General features: G+C 43.9%; 1 protein-coding gene across 3 annotated transcripts in view; it reads right to left on the bottom strand.

The window, feature by feature from the left end:
* Positions 1-5,879: 5,879 nt before the first annotated feature.
* Positions 5,880-24,978, bottom strand: part of RUNX2 (RUNX family transcription factor 2) — a 222,919-nt gene continuing 203,820 nt past the window's right edge. For all 3 annotated transcript variants that reach the window (XM_050316033.1, XM_050316036.1, XM_050316034.1), the window contains one exon: positions 5,880-6,722. In XM_050316033.1, coding sequence (XP_050171990.1) covers positions 6,040-6,722 — 683 coding nt within the window. In that variant the 3' untranslated portion in view covers positions 5,880-6,039. The remainder of the gene's footprint in view (positions 6,723-24,978) is intronic.

The following is a 24,978-nucleotide window of genomic DNA, read 5'->3' on the forward strand; positions in this document are numbered from 1 at the left end:
ACCCAGCAAGGGGTTGTGGTGTACTTCTCTGTCTTCAACTTCTACATTACTGAATTCCTCTTCTTCAAGAGGAAGATTTTGGTTTCATGATATCACTTACTATTAATAATTACTTTGTACTGCTTTGGTACCTTTTCATGCTAAACTTCGCATGATGGCAGAAAAAAACCACAGTCCTTGCTCTGAAGATGTACAGCTTGTGTCAAAACAATGGGGGGCAGAGAGCAGTCAGGATTATGGAGGAGCAGATGGACACCATCACTCAGTGCTGTGGTCCTGGCACACCCAGGAGAAAGGACAGTCTCATCCTTCCATGATAGGCTGGATAGGGCCTGAGCAATCTGGTCTAGTGGAGGGTGTCCCTGCCCATTGCAAGGGGGTAGAACTGGATGATCTTCAAGGTTCCTTCCAACCCAAATTGTTCTATAATTCTGCAATTCGATGTTATCTGAAAACCTGGCCCAGTATATGTCACCTTTATTTCCTTCAAGACCAGTACTAGTTGCCTTGTGTCTCACAGCCTAACTCTTCATGGCTAAGTCAAGAGCAGGGTTTCCGTGTCAGTTAAGGGGAAAAAAATTCCACGTGGGAGATGGCCAGAAGCATCCATCAAGCACAAAATATGGTGCTTTCTAACTTGCACATGACATCCTATGAAAGCAGTCTCCCAGCTCAGCCACAGCTGGGAAGGCCCCTGGGTCCAGGATTGTTCAGCTCCAGTGCAATCTGGGAGCAGTGCTGCCTGCCTCAGTGTTTCTCTGGCACAGTGGGCTCTAAAGCCAGCTGGGGACAGGCAGACCATGTATTTCTGTTAGGTCCTGTGGGTGATGCGAGAAGAGGGTTTCCCAGCCTGTGGGATAAGTGTAGAGTACATGGTTTTATCACTGGTGACTCAGAGTTACCCCATCCCAGGCACAGCCACGCACCAGCACGACCTGGGACAGGGACAGCCGTGGCCACAGGGTATCCCTGCCCACACTGGTGGTGTACCATCTCCTGCCCCATGGCATCTCTCACCAGGCTGGCAGCTGTGGGCTCAGGATACAGCCTTGCAGTTATCAGTGCAACCAGTACCCTGACAGAGGTGTCCTGACTGTCTGGCTCACGGAGTGAAATAAATTGAACAGAAACTCAAAGAACTCTGAAAAACAACTGTAGGGAAAGGTCTGGAAGGAAGCTGGAGGCACACAGACCCTACAGTTTGGTGGGCAGAGATGTCCACAAGGGCATCTGGCACAGGGTACCTGCTTTATGCTTCCCAGACAGGGCTGTGATGAAAAACCATCTTGTCTGGAGGAGGGAGCTCACTCCCAGGCTCTGTACTGCCAGCTTGCAGCTGGGCTAATGTGAAGGAATGCACTCCCTAGCAATGCTTCCTTATAAATTATTTTTACTGGGAGATTTGAGTGTCGTTACAGTGAATGTGTGTACAAATATTGGAAGAACAATGTGTGCTAGAGAAAACGAAGCGAAAAACCATCCGGCTTCCTATTTCTCCTGGGTAAACCTGTGATTTCTCCCACCTTCTTGAGTTGCAGTCTAATACAATATTGTACAGCCTTCTGCCTCCCTAAATAATTCCTGCTGGAGTAGTAGACACTGAGTACATCACTCAAATCCCATGAAGTTGTTTAGCTTCCAGTTCCACATCCTGAGGAGTTAACTCTCTAGGAGAAGGGAATGATCTGGGAGTCCCTTGGGGTGCTCTCCTGGCACAGGATAACTCCTAGCATGGCACTGGGGCTGCATATTTTGCATGGGCTTCCAGTTTTACTGTCAGTCCTACTCTCCTGAGCTCCCATTTCCTCTCTTCCAGTTCCTCACACATCTTTTGTGACTCAAATAAATGTGATATATTGATACTTCACCAGTTTGAAATGAACTGCAATTATCAACAGAGGATTCATTTAATTTAGTTCCAGCCATCTAGAAGTCAAACACCTGGCTTAAATGAATGGTCTATAGTCTGGGGAGAGGGATGGACATTGCCAGAAGTCAAATACCTTCCTACCTATTTTAAATACCTTTTATAGACCAGGATGAACTGCACTCTGAAAGCCCTTCCCATGTCTGTAGAGGAACTACAAAACCAAGGTTTAGATGATTCAGGTGTGGTGACTTGAAACCCATCCTTGATATTTGTTTAGAAAGTAGTTTTCCCAAATCAGGTCTCTTTTGTCTGCATAAACTTTCTCTCAACTTATAGTAATTGTGTGGAGGGAGTGACAAAAAATTGACGCAGAGCAAGCCCATTACATCTTTGGTGGAGAACGCGGGCAGAGACTGTCCAAAGAGGCAGTGGCCGGATCAAACCACGACACTGTAAAAGATGAGATCCCTGTGTTGAGGATTTTGATGGGTAGGCCAGAAGGGATTGTGATGATCATCCATGCTGACTCTAACAACCTGACCTCCAGCCTTTAAATTTTACACATCCAGAGCATTTCAGGGCTTTTTATTAAAAAACCCAAAGAACTACCTGTCAATTATAAAATAAATCTTGTCCTATAAATTGCTACCTTTGCAAATAACAGGATGTGGAAGTGGAAGAAGAAGAAGAGACTGAAGCTGTCCCAAGAGAGAGAAGGCCAGCAGGGGATTTTTAATAATTTAACAGCCCCTGGAGTGTGAGATGAGGAGGTTACATTTACACAGGACTTTGAACACACACCAAGGCACTAGAATTTTCAACCCCTCGCTCTTTGAGAGGAATCAAAATGAATAATTGAGAGAAGAAAGTCTCTTGAACTGTTTGCCATCAGTTATGTGTCTCTGTTACCTTGGAGCAACACCTGGCACTCAGCAGGTGCTGGGGGACTGCAGGGACACGGTGCCAACTGCACCAGTTTCTGTCCTTGTTCAGCCACTCCACAGCCAGTTTCAGGTGCCTTAGGAGACTTTTTTTTTGTAAGTTGCACTCTAGCTTTCCACATTGTAATAGCAGGTGTGGAGCAGCAGCTCAACAATACCAGTAAAGCTGCTGAGCACACAAAGAGAAGCAGCAGGGCTGAAGCACCAAGTTGGATTGGGATGGTGGCAAATGAAAGCCAAGAAGAGTAAACAAAACCTGAGGCAGAGTCAACCTTTTACCAACAAAGCGATGCAGTCAGAGCAACCACTTCTTTCTTACAGCACTTAACTGAGTTGAAGGAGCAATTCCTAAGGGACACAAGTCTGTTGAATGCAGTGAGTAGAGAATAATGCACTTTACTGAATGAGGTGCCTGTGGGCAGAGCCCTTCTTTGCATGGCAGTGAAACCTTTTGTGCCGTGGTGGGGCTGCCCAGACATTCCTGAGATGGGTTTTAACTCAGCATGGGCTGGGCACAAACCCTGCATGAGAGTTTGCAGAAGGGGACCCCACGGCTGCAGCATTCGCAGAGCCCTGTCCAGGCTCAGGCTGGCTCAGAGTGGTAGGGACTCACCCTGCCCATGAAGCAGCCTCTGTCTGCCTCCTTGGCCCCAGAGCCAGTTGCTGTGCCCCTGTGGGAGCCAGCAGTGGTTACCAAGTCAATCTTAAAGCTGCTAGTTCTGGCTACAGGTTCTGGTCCTGCCTTGTTGTCAGGGTGCTGCAGGACCAGGCAGCTCAGAGTCTAGACTGCAAGAGTGTTCAGCATCTAATATCTTCGGCTGTGAGACAACAGATATCTCATTCCTTTAGGAAGAAGCTCAGGAATAGCACTTTTACCGTCCTGCCAGCTGGGCATACCATCTTTGAGAATGAAGAACACTGACTTCACAGCTGAATAAAGGCAAATTTTTCAGGCTCTTTTTCTGGATTTGCACGCCATAGAAACTGTTCCCAAATCCCTTAGACACCTAAATGAAGCCAGATTTAACCATGGTTGATAAAGTATCAGCAGCTGCTGCACAATAAGATTTTCTGAAGTTATGGCTGCATGTCTTGCACATATCTGAAAAACTCCACTGAGATTTTCATCAGCATTAGGCCATGAAAGGTTACTATTGGAAAACAGTAGGATAAATCAAGCAAAACTATAAACAGTGGGAGAATATGCTATTTATTTACTACCATGTAAAGCTGAAAGAGGGAAAGATGGTAAAAATGAAAAATATTACTTTTTTTTTTTAACCATAAAGCTTTCCCCTTTCTTTCTTGTCCTATATTTCAAATTGAAAGGAGGAAAAGTGATTAACTTCCCTTTATTTTTCCTTTATAGTCTAAGGAAACTGCAATGGCAAAATCAAAAGATACAATGTTTTTAAGATACTCCTTTTATCTCCCTTTGCTGAAAAGCATAAAATTAGAAGGTAGTGTAGGACATCTATGAAATTGCTTTTTTTTTCTCCCACCTTTTTGCTAAACACAGCAGAGGAAAAAAGTCTGATCAGCCATAGGAAAAAAACCCACATGATTGAACAGGGCAGTTGCTTTGTCTTTCAGGCACAGACTCAAAAATATGGATAGGTTTATATATAAATACATATGCAGTAACCAAAACCTCAAATTCAAATACACCTGAGCTTTGGGGAAGTTTGTATATGCATTCAATCTTTGTGGCTTAGGCTCATCTGTAACAGAAATATTTGCAAATAGACAGAATACTTCCTCTTTAATCTTATCTAGCAATCTGTCTGTCTGGGATTTTCCTAGAGATGGCCTCAGATCCTGATATCTGAGGGCTGCATGGCTAAATTAAGGGGAGATCATACATGACTTCAGAGAGACCTTTATTTTTTTTCTATTTGCCATGAGCATGTATTTCATTTTAATCCACTGGGATGAAAGGCAGTAGCCTGGCTTAGCTGTCACTGGCCCTGTGCTTGGACCACCTTTGAGAAAATACATTTTGGCTGATGGTTCATAAAATCATAGAGTGGTTTGGGTTGAAAGGGGTCCTAAAGATCATCTAGTTCCAAACCCCCTGCCGTGGACAGGGACACCTTCCACATGCCCAGGTTGCTCCAAGCCTCATCCAACCTGGTCTGGTTGTTTGAACTAATGACAGACTGTGGCTGGCAGGCACAAAATGGCTCTGCAAGGGCTGTGAGTCCTCCTTCCTGGGGCTCTTCCAGAGCTCAGAACACATCCTTCATCTCCCAGATCTGTTACCTCCACCAGACCAAACAGTGTCCAGTGGTACCTCACCAGCTACACTACAGGTCATATAACTCAGGGGGCAAATTCTGGATTCATGCCCAAGAGCTCTTTCTCCATCCACAAAGAGGATTGTCTGAGGTTTCACGCGTTCAGTGCCACCTTTAGGCAAGCTGCTGCAGCTTAGCAATAGTGAAAAGATGGTGAAATGTCAGGATCTATCCACATGTGCCTGGTTAATCGTTGTAAATTAGCTCGGCCTGTTTATGCGCTTGAAGAACCCCAGGCACCACTGGCAAAGTAAGATAGATTGACTTTAGCTAAGCGCCATCAGATCTTGATCTCTGGAGGACAAGAGGTGGTCAAGGCTGTTTGTCAGCTGTTCAACCCCAGTGTTGCTTAGACAACTACCCTGCATTGTGTTTTGGACAATTTATCACGGCATGTACCTGCGTCAGTAGCTACAATTACCTCTGAGATTTAGTGCACCGGGAAAGGCTCCAGTTTCAACAGAGCCATGCCATGCAGCATGGATGGAGAGAAATAGGGAATTTTTTAAGAGTTTTATTGTGTCCTTTCCTGTCTGCATCCCCCCACATTGCCCAAAGGGGTTTTGTCACCTCCTCGAGTATTTTCTCGTGGTAACTTCTCACCACTTCAGATTCTCAGCATTCACTGTGCGAGACCTCACTGACTCCTACCAGTGCTTGTGTGGTTAAATGGGTGAGAGGAGGGGAGAGAGCACATCTGAAAGGAATGCAAAGAAACATAAACAATTTTATTAACAAGACCACAAAACTATTTTTTAATATATGCAGCCATTTACAAGGAGCAAACAAACAAACAAACAGAAAAACCCACTGGGGAGACGTGGTCGGCGTCAGCGACCGCAGTGAGCGCACACAGACGGTATGGGCAGGTCTGGGTAGGGTCCCTTTCCTCCAGCCCCTATGAGCATGGTGAGCCTGTGCAGACCTGGCCCTAAGGAGGGGGGGAGCCACGTGCATCCTGCTGTGGTGCCAGGGACGATGCCAGCTGGGTGAGGGCTCGGGCAATGGTGGAGAGGTGGCTGTTCATCGTCCGCAGCTCTGCCAGGATGTCGCTGACGTTCGCCGACGCCTGCTCAGAGCTCGGAGGCATGGCATGGGTAGCTGGTGGTGGGGAGGCAGCCCCCGGAGCACTGTTTCCCATAGGTGCTGCCTGGGGATTCTCATCATGGGAGGGCTGTGGGGGTGGGCTGTTGCAGGGCTTCATGCCTTCCAAGGAGCCTGTTCTTACGGGTGGCTGGTCTTCCTCCTTCCCTTGGATGGTGGCAAGTGTTGCTGAAGCGAGGAATGGCAGCCAGTTGATGAGGTGCGTGGCACCACTGGGTGGGACTACTGGCAAATAGATTCCAGGGTGCAGGGATGGAGTAGAGGCAGGTGGTGCAGGAAGAGAAGGAAGTCCAGGGAGAACAGTGGCAGCAGAAGTGGATGTTGATGGTGAAATAGGAGGTGGTTTGGGACATAAGGCTGCAACACAGGCAGGTAATGGTGGTGAAAATGATGCAGTACCAGTGTCAGAGGAAGAGCAGGGCGATGCTGGAGCTGTGAAAGGTCCAGGTTCTTCAGAGGTTGGTGGTGAAGTGGCAGCAGGTGGAGCATCAGGCGTGCAAGGATCTGAATCTGTAAGGAAGGCACATTGTGAGCCTTGATTCACACATTTGCTTACATGCATGGACTGTTGCCTGCTGTCCCCTCAATAGGACCAGGCCTTCTGAAAGGGGGAATTTCATCAGCTGGCAGTGATACTCTCTGCAGACCAATTAGAAAAGATAAGATGTACTCAAAGACAAGAGCCTATTGTAGGTAAACATGAACTTAATATTATAAAACTAAATTATCTTTCCACTCTCATTCTTCATAAAGCCCGTGGACAGGCCTGAACATTTTTCTGGTTGGCATCTCATAGCTGTGCATTAGCTGGTGAATTCCCTGCTGTGTTTTCCTGGTCAGCCATAGAACGATGGTAATGTCCTAACTGACTCAGATCTCCTGTGGAGATGTGAGGGCTGGATGGCTGCTGCCAGAGCCAAAGCTAATTGCTGCTTTATAGAGGGTCCTAGTTTTCAGCATTTTGATTTGAATAGGCAACTAAACACCAGAAACAGTTAGAGCTACTTGGTGGCTTAAACTTGTCAATAATTTTATTTTTTTTGGATGTGGAAACACGACTGAGTTTACACAATCAAACATAGGTATATATCCCTGCCTAGATCCCTTCAGCAGCTTCAGCTGTGAAAATCACATTAAAAAAAAAAGAACAAATAGATAGAAAGAAATTGTTGACACTGAGCATCCCAGCTTGACACCTGTGCTCTCTTGTTCAGTGGACCTTATCCAATGTCCCATGTGGTCATTAAGAACATGTTTTCTTGGACTGAATTCATCCAGTCTAGATAGATACAGTCTAGGATGATAGAGCAGCCCCTGGGGGATACACAAAGGCTTGCAGAGCCACACTAAGATTCAAGGTGCTCTACCCATTTTTCCCAGCTGTTAAATACTGTATGGTAAGGATGATCCTATTTTTGCAGTCGTTCTGAAAGCCAGAAATATAATAGGAAATGTTTGCTTTTCAACAGCCTCAAAGATATGCATCTGTGGAATTACTATGCCACTCTGTAGATCTTTATTTTAGCATTGGGAACACATTATACAGGAGGTGGTGAGATGCTACAGGAGTGGTCAGTGTAAGATAGATGGATTTTAAAACTACTTCTGATGCAATTAAGTGCAAATTTTAAGGCACTACTGTGGATACAAAGACACAAATAATAGATTTATCTAGGTTAAAACAACCTAGAGAAAGCCAAGTACTGAGGTGTTAACACCATACTATTATTATTTCTGGCATCTAAAAAATTTGATGTGAGAAATCCATTTTCGTTACTGGCTGGTTTGGTTTTCCAGATAGCAAACTGAAACTCTGACTCAAAAACAAAGAAGGCTTCTCCCTGTCATTTCTAACACCAAACCAGCTGGACATGCAGCGAGCAAAAGTCCATCTTTGTTCCACATGGGACCACCGTGTTGTTCCTAATCAAACACACATGTTGCTTAGAGGGGATTATGACACAAAATTCAGACTGCCTTGATGTCCCTGAGGTTTTTATGGAAAGTTACTGCAGGTTCCTTGAAACAGTTTCCTTCCTTTGTGTGTTGGCTTTCTGCCCAATGCAAAGTCCCTGCCTTCACAGGCGCTCCATCCCTGTCCACTCGAGGTGGGCTAAGGATGCTGGATGTTGGGTTTCCAAAGTGCTATTGATTTGCCTTTGGTTTTTCAAAACAAAAACAAAAATAAAGCACAGTTCAAATACAGGTTCCTTTTCCATCCAAACCACCAGAGTTTGCAGGGCTGAGATGAAAGGTTCAGGTTTGGCTCCACTGTGGTGTTAACCAGCACAGTGTTTGTGGTCCATATATAGCATGGCTAATCCCTGTCCACACTGCCCAAACAAACCAAATTAAGTGTAACGTTTTTCCATACATTAGAGAGCAGAGGAAGCCTGACAAACCTTGATGTAATCGGGTTTACTGCTGTGACAAATAACTGTAACAAATGATTCCTAAATGGTCAAACAGCAAGCGGGGTTAAAATACAAGTAATGGCAACTAATACAGACAAAAATAGAGGCAAAAATCAGGACACCAAAAGCTCTTCCTTTTGGTTGAAATCTTTCCAAGCAGCAGATAGGTTTCCCTATCAGAAGCCACAGCTTTGCCATCCTCCTAATCCCCCCTAAAGGTTTACTTATGCCATGTAGCCTTTAAACACAACTTGCTTAGCTTGATCAGGCTCCCATATTTCCATCCAAGAAATTCCACACGAGTGTCTGGACACCCGCACAGGAAACCTCACGTATTCAAGACATGTGGAAGCTCTTGCACTGCTCAGATCAATGGGAATGTGCACAGCTGACATAGAGCACTCTGTGCACCCAGAGCGACCGCTGGTCTGGATGGGGTCTGATCCAACTGCTCAGTTATCTGAAGACCTACACTGATGATGGAAACTGCAGAATCTCAGCATCACTGAGGTTGGGAGGGATCTCTGGAGACTGCCTAGTCACAACCTCTCCTCAAAGAAGTGTCAGCAATTTTTTTTCCATGGACAAAATTGCTAGGGCATGTTTGAGAAAGACCAAGAATGTGGGAGTCCTAAGCAGGATGAAGCACGAAACAAACAACTTCTGTTGCCTATCACATACAACAGGATGATTCTATTTATTTCCTTCCTCTCTAATTTTGTCTGGTTTTTTTCTCTCATTGCAACTTGTCACAACTTTAGTGCTTGGTTTTTTGTTTTTTTTGTTCAGCCCTAGCAGAAAGAGGGTCTCAGCTGGAGCATCCAGGGGCACTCTCATTGCTGGGGGTGTTCAGTCCACATCTAGACAGAGCTGTAGCTAAGCTGGGGTTGGATGGATGCCTGCAGAGAAGAGAGATGCTGGACACAGGGTGCTCAGACAAGTACAGTGACCTTCACTAAACATATCAACCCACCTGTGCATGGTCATCCAGTGTCCTCCAGTACACTCAGTCTACAGAAGCTGGGTAGGTTTTGTAGCATATTCCCACATCCAAAGACTGACTGTTCAAGGCAGGTTTGTAGCTTAGAAGAAAAGTTATTTCACCAGCTGGGGAAGCTAACCCAGAACTGAGAAAACTTGGTTGGGATCAGTTTCATCTAAACAACTGAATTGTGCTTAGTGAAGAAATTCCATGAAAGCCCTGTATTTTCCATGTTGTATATATGGGGAAAGCCCATGAAGGGAAGGCTTAGACACATGAGCTATATCTCTCTAAGCAGCCTCACAGTCACTTCTTTTCTACTGAGAGCATAGGGAGCTTGGCCTCCTTCAGGAGGGTTGGGTTACTGAGATGGGATTCAGGTCACAAAACCACAGAATATCCTGAGTTGGAAGGGAGCCATGAGGATCACTGAGTCCAAATCCTGCACAGGACGACCCCAAAAATCACATCATGTCTCTTGTCCAAGTGCTTCTTGAACTCTGTCAGACTTGGTGCCTGACAGAGGCAGCCTGTTCCAGTGCCCAACCACCCTCTGGGTGAAGAACCTTTTCCTAATATCCACCCTAACCCTCCACTGACACAAATTCATGCCTTTCCCTTGGGTCACCTTTAGCTTTCACAGTCTACAGCATAGTTCTATGTCTTACCTAACTACCGAGCCTTTCTTCACAGTCAGCAGATTAGGTCTAGCACCACCTCATTATTGCTAGAACGAGAAATATTTATCCTCACCTCTTTGCTTGCAATAATGTAGGATAACTGACTTGGATGTGGATGTCGTGCACTGAAAATTCCCATATTGCAAAAGAGAACTCCTAAACAAGATGTGTAAAAATAAGATGAGTGTCCATCTTGGAAACATTCCCTACCCTTCTCATCTACTATGGACCTTCCAAAGGAAAGCCACTGTACATCTTTTTGTTACCTATTTACAAGTAAGAGGGAATGCTTCTGCTCTGTCACCTCCAAGAGGATCTTAGGGTATTAAAAACTCACAGGGCTGTAAATAGTAGGTGTTAAAGTAATGAGAGGGAGCAGAGGAGTGCATCCAGGAGAGGATTTCCTGAGTATTTGTCCTGCCTATGATGATGGATGTTGCCAAAAGATTGATGGTCTGCCCTGTGAGAATGGTGAAACTAAAGTAACTTTAAATGCATTTGTCTGTATGAGATGAGCACGTATTTCACTTTACAGGCAGTCTTGGCTATCTTAACTGCTTTTGTTTGACTACTGATTTTATCTGCCTTGCAGACAAATTGCTGCAAACTCTGAATTCTTAGTCTTTTTTCAGCTAACAAGGGAAAGGTCTGTGAAGTAGAAGCCTTAAGGGAAAAGCAGAGGCATGACTTTCCATGGATTCAGCTCATCTAACATTAGCCCTTTAGCTGGAATCTAGTTAGAGGCAGTCATCCCAGATCCAACTGAGAAAGAAGCACCTCTGGGGACAAGCCATTCCAAGCTATCAGGTCCCTAAGAAGAGTGGGACATCATGCTTTGAAGTGTCCCTCCTGTCTCATCTTGTAATCTCTCTCCTGACTTCTTGTAAGAGAAGTCAACTACCTTTAGAAGAGCAACTTCTAAAGGCTAAAGTCAGGTTAGCTGGATTCCTCACTTTATGTGTAGATGTAGCAAGTAATTTCACAGAATCACAGAATGGGTCAGGTTGGAAGGGACCACAGTGGGTTACCTGGTCCAACCCCTGTGTTCAAGCAGGGTCATCCCAGAGCACATGGCACAGGATTGTGTCCAGATGGTTCTGGTATATTTCCAGTGAGGGAGACTCCAGATCCTCTCTGAAAAATCTTTTCCTGTACCTGGTCACTGCACAGTAAAGAAGTTCTTCCTCATGTTCAGGAGGAACTTTCTGAACATCCTGTGCATCAGTTTCTGCCCATTGCCTCTTGTCCTATTGCTTGGCAGTCCCAACAAGAGCCTGGCTACATCCTCTTGGCACTTGCAATTTCCTATCAAATCAGAATACTAAAAGGGTAGTGCTGCCTTCATATTCCTGTGGAAGACATAAAACCACAGAGATAAGGTTCAAGATGCAAGAGAGTAGAATCTGAGACCCTTAGAGAGCTTCAAGAAATGAGCTTGTGGTTGAGAAGATAATAATCTTTCAAGTGAATCAGGACTGAATAAACAATCTATTTCAACAGTACCAATACTTAATTTATTTAATTCAATAACCAGTACTTAAAAGAGGGAAAGCAGCTTTTAACACAGGCAGACAGCGATAGAACAAGGGAGAACAGTTTTAAACTAAAAGAGAGATTAAGATTAAACATAGGAAGAAATTTTTTCACTCAGAGCATGGTGAGGCACTGGAACAGGTGGTCCAGAGAAGCTGCCCCATCCCTGGAAGTGTTCAAGGCCAGGTTGGATGCAGCTTTGAGCAACCTGGTCTAGTGGACCCCTGCACCTGTGGCAGGAGTATCAGAACTAGATGATCTTTAAGGTTCCTTCCAACCCAAACCAGTCTATGCTTCAATGATAAGGATATTAAGATGTTGAAATGAGACTCTTCAGTAAGACAGTAACCTGTGGGAGGCCCCTGTGCACTGTCCTTTCTGCTCAGGTTTGTGCAGCTGCTCTGAGCTGTCAGTGCCTGCGTGTGTGCCCGCGGGACAGAGTGCGTGTGCACTCTCCCACTTCATTTTGCAGCTGCTTCCCAAGAACATCTAAATATACTCCTGCCTCCGCTTTCTGGTGAGAAGTGAAACTGAAGTCCCAACAGCTTGTGGTAAATGAAAGCCCAAGAGCAGCATGTGCGTCAGTGAGGGCGGTACTGCTTTTGCACAGACAAAATCCATCTTTGGAAGCTGAATCTGAAGCCATCCCTCCTGTGCTGCTCAGGTTTGATTCCAATGGACTGACATTGCTTCCCACTACTGGGTTGAGTCAACCTTAGAAGGGCATCAAGCTGTAAATCAAGTCTAGAAAGAAATATTTCATTGTCTTGGGCAAAGAGACCACCGGACATTACCCTGGAGTAGGTCTGAACAAAAGCATTAGTGTGAGCACTCCAGGAATGCTGTTTGCATATGTGTGATTTCAGAAACTTAATTTATGACTTTTATGAATCCAAACTAGCTTTGAACACTCACTTTCTTTTGGGTGAGCAGCTCAGAAATGCATAAAAAATTCATACAAACATTAGGTAAACTTATCATGAATTATTTTTTAGACAAAGCAAATCCCATCTATGTCCCAGGAACCTACTCTTCTCTGCATAGATAGAAACATACTAAAATATCATATATATCAAGATGCTGCCCTCTTTAATGACAAAAGTGTTTTCATGCAATTAAACTTGCCCATTCAAGTCAGGAGTTTTGTGCAAAATATTGAATTAAAAAAAAATAGATCACAGTATTCCAAATTAGCCCTATTCCTACAGTTTTCAAACTCAGTTTCACCCGGGGCTTCCACAATAAAATAATTTTTTTAAAGAGGATTTTGGAAATAATTGGGAATAATTGTAGGTTACCAAAACAATCCTGTAACGGAGCACATGGCTAAGTCTGCTCCAAAGTCCATGATGTTTTACCAAAAATACTCCAACTTTGTCTCTGTGCTGTCAAATTACAAACCTACTGATTGAGTCAATTCAGTAAGGCTCCTTCCTCTGGCCTCTCATTTTTTAAATAGATAAATAACAATCCACGAGCTTCTCTGCAGATTTTAATTCACTTAGAAGTTTTTCTGACTTCATAAACTCGTGCATCTCTTTGGAATTTATTTCATTGGGTTTTTTAATTGTGGTCTGTTTTGGGGTCTGTTTCTCTTCTTTCAGGTACAGTACACCAGGCTTAGCTGGACTGGGCTTTATGTGACTAATCCCATTATGACTCCTGTGGAGTTGTGCTCTTTCAAAATTTCTTGAGTAATAGTCTGTTATGAGTACATACTTATTCCCATGTCATGCGAACAAATTTGTTCTCACAGTTTGTCATGGGCCATCTGCTTTTTCATCTTTGTCCCTGGCTTAATTTCAGTGAGATTTTATTCACTTCCTGACAAAATGTGCGTTTTTACACTCATTTGGGACCAGATTTTCCAGGAACCTCAGGTCCTTCTTTGACACCTATGGGACAAAGCCAGACTTTTTGAAGTGCTCTGCAGCTCCTGTTATTCCCTAAAACAGAAGAGTCCCTGAGGATGCCCTGACATCTCAGTGTGGAGGGGGAATGGGAAAAGGGGAGGTAGGCACGCTGGAGAGGTAATACTGTTGGGCAGCAGGCAATTCCTCATGACACTATTCATTGCCTAACACATTTTTCCCACTGTGCTCAAAGCACTGAGCAAATCTCACACTGGCTGCACTTTGTGGGGGCCAGACTGAAACACATGAAAAATGAAATGCCTGGACACAAGTCCACGACAGAGCCGGGAGCAAAGGCCACTTTCATCTTCCCCATCAACCAACATTGCTAGTGCAGCCCTCTGATACCTCCTTTACCCTACACCTCTATTACTGCAACTTTGTAAACTGGGAAGGGCTTCTTTCCCTCTCCTTTGCAGCACAGAAATAAGGCACAGCAGAAAAATCTGTGGTGCTTAAGGGGCCTGCCAGCCCAACCCTCCTGTGGCCATGCAAGAACATCTTCTCCACCCACATGCGCTTCCTTCACAGCAACTAACTGATGATGGCAAAGTGGCTGGAGAGACTTTTTAGGTTCTAAAATAAGACTGACAACTACTGGAGAGCCAAAAGAAACAGGAAGAAGAAGAAAGCATTATAATTGTTCAGGCCACTTTGTTCCAGATTTTCTTGCATTTTGCCTCTACCAGTGGTCAGTAAATGTTGCCTCCAAGGAAGTATCAAAAAATCAAAAAATGAAATCTATGTTATAGTCTGTTGTTGGAAATTTTCCCACTGCTCCATTAATAAATCAATTTTTTGGACCAGGACAGATGTTTACACTATCAACTATCACCTTTTATGAAGGCCAACAAATTTGATTTAGTATCAGGATGAAAACAGACTGCAACTGAAAGAAGAGCTCATGTGTAATTATCCCTTTGAATCTGTCCATTAGCTACACCAAGAGGTTTTTCCTGTTTTGAAACAGACATCTTTTCCAACACGTGTAATTCTTCTGAGAGTCTTATTTTCTTTCCCTAATAAGTACTATTGTCTTTCTAAATGTCCCTATTACGTTTTTTATTAGCCTTGTAAACATCCCATCATTTTTTTTAAATATGTTTCTTTTTCCTGTTTATTTTTTCCTTTTTTTTTTTTTTTTCTCTGACAAGCTTTTGGTAATTAATTCCTACAGCAATTGCTTTCTCAGGTTAGTTTTGCAATGTGTGAGGCAGTATTTCCATTTACGCAGCAAATTTTTGATACTAATCATGCCATGAGCATTTTCTCTAAAACCACCTGTGTCTACCCTTTGTGACTTTCTCAGTAGCACTTCCTGCTACACATGGCACCAGAGTAAGTCAACGATCACATGACATTCAGCAGGTACTAAGAGATACAAAAGAGGCAGGATGTGTATCTTTTGCCTTTAAACGAAAGAATCATAGAACCATTAAGGTTGGAAAAGGCCTCCAGCATCAACCATTAACCTAATACTGCCAAGCCCACCCTTAAATCATGTCTCTGAGTGCTACACCTCCACATTTTTTGAACACTTCCAGGGACAGTGACTCAACCACTTCCACAGGTAGTCTGTTCCAATGCTTGACAGCCCTTTCAGTGAAGAAATTTTTCCTAATATCCAATCTAAACCTCCCCTGGCACAACTTGAAGGCGTTTCCTCTTGTCCTATTGCTTGTCACCTGGAAGAAGAGGCCAAATCCCACCTGGCTATGTCCTCCTTTCAGGGAGCTGTAGAGAGTGAGAAGGTCCCCCCTGAGCCTCCTTTTCTCCAGGCTGAGCCCCTTCCAGCTCCCTCATCCACTCCTCATCAGACTTGTGCTCCAGACCCTTCCCCAGCTCCATTGCCCTTCTTTGTACATAGTCCAGCATCTCAGGATTAGGCAACTGGGAACAGTTAGAGAAACAAACCTTGACTGTGCAGACATTTTGGGTTTATTTTTCTTTGCTGGTTTGAGATTAGTTTAATTCCTTAACATATATGCTCTGAAGATTCCAAAGTAGATTCAGATGTTAATTAACCAAATATAGTTATATTATCCTGCTCTTTTTTTCCAGGAAAAATATGAGACACACCATGCAATCTTATGGTTTTTGTAGCCAGTGAGTCAAGTCTGGAAACTCAGTCCACATGAGTCAATGAGATTTCAAGTGTCCAGCAAAGTGTCCAGCAAGGACCTTGTCAGCCATCAGTGGACAGGCCTCTGTTGCCTTACATCACTCTTCTTGGGTTGATTTGTGCAAAAAACTACATCCAGCCTCAGTTACCTGAACCTCTTTCATTTTATGCTTTTGGATGGTTTGTCTCTCTCAAAGGTTTGTCACAGCATTGTCTCCTGCTGAAATAGAGGAACTATATATTTTCCTGGGTATTTACCATCTAACTGCTCCAACACAAGGCTTCTGCTAAGCCTTAGAGCCTAGACAAGACTTCTGACCATAGCAGAGCATTGGTCCAGCAGTCCTTGTCTTGTACCATTTCTCAAGCTGTGGAAACTCAGCACAGATGATGAAAAAGAGTGTGTGAAGTCTCCTGCCCCATCTAGAGCAGATTTTTGGTCCTTCTTAGTGAAGGTGTGGGTGAAACAAAGGCTGAGTAGGAGGCCACAATTAGACTAACACAAGAGTGTGTCTGCAAGATGAGCTTAGCTGTTGCCCTGCCTAAGATTTTGCAGGCCAAAACCTGTTTGTCAAGCTAAAAGTGGACACCCTGATTAAACAATAAAGAGCCCCTCAGTGATCTGAGGGTGACAAGGGAATGATCTTAAGTATGCAAGAAAAGTAGGAACCAACTCATGTAATTGATTAAATTTTCATATATTTCCCAGTATGTTTCATCCCCAGAGGGATGGTGCTGTTTTTAGGAAAATAATCTTGTAACGAAAATCCCCTGAAACTGCACAGCCTGAGGCGATTTTTCTCATGTTCATACACCAAGGAACTGCATAGACTGTATCTTTCCTGAAGAGTTAATCTGGGTGGGAGACAGCCATATCTGAACACCTGAGTCATGCCAGTCTGGACATGAATTATTTTCCTGAATGACCCTCCTGCTCCTCTGCTGTTTGTGAACTTTCCCGAGTGTGTCAGGAGATTTGGAGATTGGGAGGCATATCTGTTTTGGGTTTTTTTGTGTTTAGATACTCTGGGATGCTTTCCCAATCTCTTGTGTCAGATGTGGGAGAACTTGTTTACTCCAAGGAAAGGCTTTTGGGAAAGTCTTGAAAGGTTCAACTCACTCATGATCAAATCTGGGTCCTAACTGCAAAGTGGGTGAGTGCCAGCCCATGGCCAGACAGAACCCAGGCTGTCTATTCCCTCCTCAGAACTCCTGGCCTGAACCGAAACCTTCCCAAGCCTGAAAGAAGTTTTTAATGCATGTGGAGCTGGTACCTTGGAGATTTACCTTTTGTTCTCTTTCATTTCAACTGCTCGATATGCCCAGGCAATTGTGGCAGGCATCATGGAAATGCTGTCTTCACAAAGACACTTTGTCTCCAAAAACATTTTCATTTTACACCCAAGTCTAGCCGGAGGTGAATTCTTTTGTTTAATGAAGAGCCACAGCTCCTTTGGAACAAAATGTTCTCCTGTAAGCCGGGTGAGCCGCTGGTTTTATTGAAGAACAGTCCTGCAGACCAAGACAATGCTGTACTTCACTACCCCTTTTGAATTACCACTCTGTCATTTCCCAAAGGAGCATGGTCGGCCGACCACTAAACTCTGCTTTAAGATCTTACGCCCGATCTAAATGAGACAGAATGAAGCCCTGGAGAGATTTCAACCCTTGCTTTGTTGAAACAACATTGCTTTGTTTGGAATGTATTTTTCTTTGTACTGGGGAATGAAAATGTGACCCAGTGCCCAGTTTTGAAATACATAAATACAACACTTTTGGTAACGTAGCATATATAGAGACATCCATAGCATATGCTTTTTCTTACGCATCCTTTTTCTGGAGATCTTCAACCAGTTTTGAAACCTTCAAATCTTTAGCTCTGTAACAGCTCAGAGAAGGAGGAACAAATAATTTCTGTGTTCCAGGCTGGCATGGTGACCCAGTTAGGAAATCTGTAGCAGACATGAAATGAAATCCAGACCTGTGCTTGCAACAGTGAACTCAGCCTTCCCCTGTATCCAGTTTGATTACACAAGCCAGTAGTCACCCAAATGTTCATGAAACCCACTCACAGCTCCAGTCAGTGGACACCACTGTTTGGCTCCCAGGTCTTTCCCGTGCTTTCCTTTAATACCCTTAGATTAAGAACTGGATAGATGTTGGGATATGACCCAGATCTTTTAACCCTATGGTTGACTCCTGATCTGGCCACAGTTGGATAACTCTTTCAGTTGGACTTTTTTCTGTCCCTGTTCACAAATTCACTGTTGCTTCAGTGCATCTTGGGGCAAAGATTTCACAAACCCAGGCCCTTGCTGTACCATTAACTGAGTATGCCAGTACACCTTTATCAGCTGTGTAACAGGTGCCAGAGAATTTGGAGTGTGATGCACGTGATAAGAACAGCAGAGCTGTCCAGGAGTTCCCAAGTTCCTCATCCCTCCACCTACCTACCCTTCCTACTATGTGTTCTTCTGACTAACTAAATGGAGAAGATATTCACCCGCTTGGAGAGCAAACAGACACGTCAGCCCTGCCCAAACAGAGGTGCTCTGTCTCTCTGTCTGAGTCCGTGTCCTTTGATCACCATGGGTACCAACTCCTGTCTGATATTTTGGGCTGTGCAGGGTGGGCTTGGCCGCTCACTGGGTGGAGGGAAACACCTCGGCAGGGCAGGAAGGAGTGATTCAGCCACTCCTCACTCTGAGTCAATATTTACCCAGAGGCTCTGGGTTTGGGGGAGGGATGATCTCTCTGAGGGGTCACATTCCCACCCTCCTGAGTGAGGTGGCTGGAGCCACCAGCCCAAGAGGGTGCTTGCAGCCTTCTCCTGGGACCATGCCCTCTTTTTATAGGCTGCATTTGGATGCAAACTGGCACGCTGTGGCTATGTCTCTTTTTCTTGTTTTTTTTCTAATTGTAGTCTGGAGTTTTCCTTAATGGGACAGAGAAGTCTTTGAGACTGGAAATGTGCTCTTCTCTTTGTTTCTGGTAAGACATAACACTGTCCTCATGGGACCGCACTCCAACAGGGATATTTTAGTTCTGCCTGGCTCAACTTCTTGCTGGCCCGCGGTCTGATTGCTGTTTGTCACTCGGACTGCTGGGGAACAGAGACTGCCCTCACTGTGGCTGCTCTAGTAGACTGGAGCCTTGAATTTGGCTGGCCTTCCCAAGCATTTCCACGAGGCAAATAGTAACACTAATTTCAGCTGGACACTGGATTCCTTGCTTACATTCCTAAAGGGCTGTGTTGTGCTGCTTTTTGCCTTTTCTCCACGTTAAATGCATTGCTAGAATTCATCCCAGGGGTTGTTATGCCCTGCTGGTGGATGATTATATTCCTCTGCTTGAGAGATTGAAGATGAAAGAGCACTTTGAGATCCCTTTTGATAGATGGATATACCTTTCTGCCCACTCCCTGATAGGATATTGTGAAGGTGTTGTCCCATCCTGCAGACCTTGGTCTCGTTTATACTGGTGTAAAACAGGAATAATTCCACTGGCATCAGTGTCATTTACATCAGCGTAATCATGGGAGAAGGAGAAGAAATAGGCCTGCAGGGATTTTTTGTTTCTTTTGGGGGAACCATGCTGACTGTAAAACCACAGCAAAATTATTTTTAAATGAGAAAAATTTCTTTAAGACAGATCAGTCTCTTAAAAAGAGACACAAATGGAATTAAATGCTGCAGTTCAGAAAGTCCTGCGGTATTTGGGAAATGGGGCAGTTTGCTGTAAAGGGAGGAGTAAACAGCCAGAGCCAGGAGAGTTGCAAAAAGAGAAAGACCCAGAAAATTAAGCTGCTTCTGAATTAGATTATTAAAATTTCCCAGAGCACAAGAGATGAGATTGAAGATGCAAGTTTATTCTCAGCACATGCGTGGAAAAACGTAAACCTCAGTAAGAACCACTGAGTAAACCTGAGAAAAAAAAAATGACTGTGCCTGGAAATATTTAGGGTATGGTGTTTGTCAATTAATGAACTGAGAGGCCACCGTTTTCAGCTCAGTACACAGCAAAGACATGCACAAACTAAGTCCAAAAAGAGAGATTTTTTTTTTTTTTTTCCAGTGAGAGGAATGCAGGGACATTTTGCTCTGTGCTTCATCTGCAATTGATTTTTTTTCTTTCATAAAACCTGGTGATTATTGAGAAGGGAAAGTTTGCTCCGAGTGGCTGGGCAAGGGGTCACAATTACTCATACCACCAGGTTCCCATTTGCCTTCAGGTTTGTTGATTTTGATGACAAGCCTTTACTGCTTGGTTTCTCAGTTGTGTCAGCAGCTTCCCCGACAGCCTAGTGACGCTTTTTGTATTGCACTGTGCAGACAGGGGAACAGCTCCAGCCCAAAAGCACACATTGATATTGTACTCCCTACTGTAAGAAACTGCATAGTTTGACTAAGTTTGGATCCAGCCTCACGGTTTGGACTCATCTCTAATAGAAAGACACAGATATCTCCAATAACACATTTTAATGGAAAGATGAAGTTTTCTAAGGACACAATACATACACCTTGTCAGGGAACAGCTCCTCTCTGTCAAGAAGCTTCTCTCTATCCTGGAGGAAAGACTTGCTTTATGTACAGACCTGCCTTAAAAAGGGAAAGGACAGGGATTCTGGCAGCATCGGGAATCTTCATCAGGAAAAAATATCAAAAGTCATCTGCCTTGTGAAAGGAAGGCTGCTTGATTAATTTTACGGAAAGAAACTGAGCTGTAAAAAGGTGAGATTTTGTCTTTAACAAGGACTGCAAGCTAGGAGAGCAGCCAACTGGGCATCTCTGCTAGCCCAGGACTATTAGGAGACCAAGGTCAGAAGGAGCCTGGATGTCACCAGGAATTCAAGGACAGACAGGCTGGCAAAGTAGGGATGTGGAAGGGCCGAGGTGCAGCTGCTGAAGTTCACAAATGACTCAATGAGGAAACTCATGTAGGATCCTGACTTAGAAGGGAAAACACTGTCTTGAAAGGAAAAAGCTCCCAACCAACACAAACCCACTGTGTGTCCATCTATACATTTTTTCCATTGACATAATTGAATCATCACAGAGAAAGCCATTCAAGACAACATTGCTGCTCAGCCTCTGTGGGCATCAGGAAAGTGGTTACGCCATAGGAAATGATTAGAAGAGCCCCAAATCATCCCTGCTTAGCTCACACTACAACTAATGCCTCCAATGAAACAGTAGCAGAGGCTTGGAATGAAATAGCCAGTCCAACATACTGCATACAACATCAGACAGAGGTACTGCAATTGGCCAGTCCTTGTGACATTATAATTAGAGATGGGGCTTGAGTCAAACATCCAAATGTGGAACACTGCTGTGAGTCAGCTGAGATGCACCCACCAACATTGTCATTATCCTGAATTTTGCCATTTATAATGAAATTCAAGCACTGTAATCTTCAGGACATTCACAATTTGGTTTGAGAGACAACCCCAAATTTGGTATTTATCTCTGCTCTCCAAGGCCCAAAAGTCAGTAAAGTATTTAAACACTTAGCTAGGAGACACAGGATTTTGAGAACTGCACTTTTGAAAAAGCTGCCTGAAGCTTTCCAGAGTAGAGGTGGACCTCCATTTTCACCCCAAAATGAGCATGTCGTCAGCTGAAGCATCCTTAACCTGACCTTAAGGAAAAATAATTGAAGGTCCATGTTTATCTCTGACTAGCGTGGCTCTGATCAGAGAAGAAAAATGAATCTGTTACAGAAAACAAAACAAAAAACACCTTGCAAAAAAAGAGGGCACTGATAGAAGTGAATTAAAAATACATAACAGCACCATGACAGATGTCAGTGAAACTGAGCATTTTGGGGTAAGATCTGCCAACCCTGCTGAGCACACAATGTATTACAGCTCCGTTTCTCAGGCTGCTGGAGTATTCCCTGCATAGCAGCTTGAGTTAAAAGTGTCATCTGAAATGTCCTGGTTCATATGAGCTTCCTTGCCAATGCCCCATATGTCAGCACAGGGAGTATTTCTGTAGCACAAGTGACTGAAGAGCACTAAAGAGCAGATGCACCTGAGCTCAGAGGACTGCAGCAGGGTGGAATTAAGTTGGTCTGCCAGGCCCAGAGGGGCAGAGGTGGTGGATCCCCTCTTGCTGAATTAGTAGGCAGTGGTGTTCTGAACACCCAACCCATGGCCAGGCCTGCTTTGGGACACCAGAAGTCCAGTGCAATGCCAAGTGTCTCTACAGACCCAGAGAGCTTATGATGAAAGCTGATACTTTCTCTGCAAGTCATTTCTTTTCACTCCCAAATTTCCCGAGGCATTGCAAGAAAAGCTACTCTTGGAAAACAGGAAAGACTTATAACCTATTGCCAATGAGCTGTTCCATTGAAGGCCAGATTATTCTGAACAGGTAAGAAAGCACTTGATTTTTTCACTTTAATTCAGTTTTACCTCTTGCTTACATGTGTCCTCTACAGACTCTGTATGAAATGGGCCATTCTGAAAATGATGGTCTGAGAAACATACCCTACAGCCAGTCACGTGTTTTTTCTACTTTTGTCTTCTTCATTTTTTTTTTTCAATAGAGGCAAATAAAATCCTTCAAACTTCCCAGATGTTTACTCTAGGTCTAGCAAATCTTTAGGGCTGATCCTTCTCAGTGCAAGGTGCAAGCAGGTGCATCAGCACTTGGACCTTTCACTTCTTTATCCTTCCCCCCCTTGAACACTCAACTCCAAGTGTTTTTTGGACAAGTTTGCAAGCACAGATTTACTAACTTTTGCCAGTATAACATCTGCACAAGGGATAAGGAGAGCATGCATTCTCTATTCCACTGCTGGATCAGAGTAATTTAGCAAACTTGCAGGTCAATTTGAATGTCCAGTAAAATTTATAGAAAGATTGATTTTTATCCACTGTGAAGTAGCAGTGGGATCAGTTCCTATAGTAACAAATTTGAAGAACATCCTAAGAGATATGTTGATTGAAGGTGGACCCATACAATTATCTTAGCAACAGGAACCTGAAACAGTGGTGCTCCAAGGTTTTGAGGAATAGTTTCACAACTTCCTAAATGCTGTTGATATTCCTTACAACTCTACCATGATCTGCTGATTGATAAATAGCTCCAGGGCCACACTGTACCATCAATTACCCTTACAAGCTCCAAAAATTTGCTAGCAAATTGGAGAGGTCAAATTCAGTCAGGAGTCAACGAGACTGAAAAGAGCACTTGGCTCAAAGACGCAAGCGAGGTGTTTCCCTGACACACACAACACAGTGCATTGCCCAGGATTCATTCTTCCTGCAGAAGGAATGTGTGTTTCCATGAGTATGAAGATTAATTCAGTTACTTTTTTCTGATTGTATGGAAATTCTGGAAAGTCTGACGGTTCACCTATATTTTCTATAATTAAAAAAAACCCCAAGATTTGCTGCTGATAGTCTTCTTTGTTATAACAGAACCACTTGCCCACCTGGAGTACACTTAACTATGATATATCATAGAATTATAGAATCATAGAATAGGTTGAGTTGAAATGGACCTTTTAAAGGTCATCTTGTCCAATCCCCCTGAGGCAAATGGGGACATCTTCAACTAGATCAGGGTGTTCAGAGCCCTGTCCAACTTGTCCTTGACTTCCAGGGATGGGATGTTCATGTTATTTTACAGAAGAAATAGGATGTAGTATCCATTTCTTCTGGAAGAAATACTGAGGCTGACAGGTGGAAAATCTGGAGCTGTTGTACACTTCAATGGTTAAAAGGCAGGTAAGAAGAAGAGAGTCAGAAACTCTGATTTTAGTTCCTGGTTGTCTAATTGATTTGGTTGGATGGACTTGGATATCTCCATTGGAGCCAGAGTCCTCAAGCCACTGAGAGGTTTGTCTGAATGAAAATGCTATTTATTTCATAATTGTGCCGTCTCACTAATACAGTAAGGATAATTCTTCCCTCCCACTGGCATGGCAATTCTTAAATCCATGTTTGCAAAACTCATTAGAAGTTTTGGATGAAAGGTGTTAGAGAAGTGCAAAACAGATTTGACACCTTTTTTATAGAGAGTACTTTCGAGATTTCCTGTGATTGTCCACATTTTTTGAGATTAGTCAGCTTTTCTAAAGGATTATGCAAAGTGAAAGCCTGCAGCAGCAGGAGGTTGGGATTAGTGACCCAGAAGGCCCTTCCAGTCCTCTGTTCCTGGACGTTTTTTCAAATCATACCAAAGATGTTAAAGACTACTTGTGTGGTCTGAACTTAACACCTTAAACACACACTCTCCATTGAAATTTTTTGTTGCATCCATTTAGCAAGGTAGAAATAGAGGAGGGAGTGGGCCTCTGTGTAAAGATAAGAGAAAGAACTTCCCACAGCAACTGTGGAGAGCATCACACAAGCTTGCTTACAGCTCAGGAAATGGAATTGGTCAAAAAACACCTCAACAGACCCAAACAGCCTCATCTCTCTGTCCCACCTCTAGAAGCACCACTTGTGTTACCATTGCCCACTCAGTCCTGGACCTCCCTTCTGAAACCCACCCGCAGCCAGCAGCAGTTATGATGGTGGTTTTGTGGTGCAGACACCTGTCCATGTGAAACTAATCTGGGACCACCAAGCTCATTTTCTTGTGGCAATTTACCAGTTTACCATATGGTAATAATTTTTGACAGTCATGGTTTCAGGCTGGAACAAAATTAGTGATCCAGTGATAGAAGCTGTTCGGGTCATGCTTTTAGCCAAGACCTTACTTTACCTCTCTGGAAAGTAGGCCATGGTGTTGCCTTCCTGTGTTGGGGCAGGTATGTGTTACAGATTAATTCAGATAATCTCAACCCCCCACACCTCCAAGCCTTTCTGTGGAAATGAACAGTTTCTGATGTTCAAATGTGTTTTGGCAGCCAAAATGTCAACCGCATGCCACCTCCGAGGCGGCCACAGCTCAGTGGTTGCACATCAGACCCATTGGTCCATATTTATAAAGTACTTTGATATCCCAGATGAAAGGGCAGTGTATAAATGCCCCATTCATTTAGGTGACTACAGTAGCAGCAAACAGAAAAATCGTTACCCACAGGTTCAGAAAGGCGTATTCCTGTTTATTAATTGAAGACCACATAAAGAATGCTTGGTTAAAGTGTTCCTTTTGGAGGGGACATTT

This window comes from Myiozetetes cayanensis, unplaced genomic scaffold (genome assembly GCF_022539395.1).
Source record: "Myiozetetes cayanensis isolate MyiCay16 unplaced genomic scaffold, myiCay2020 scf2-11, whole genome shotgun sequence".
NCBI lineage: Eukaryota > Metazoa > Chordata > Aves > Passeriformes > Tyrannidae > Myiozetetes > Myiozetetes cayanensis.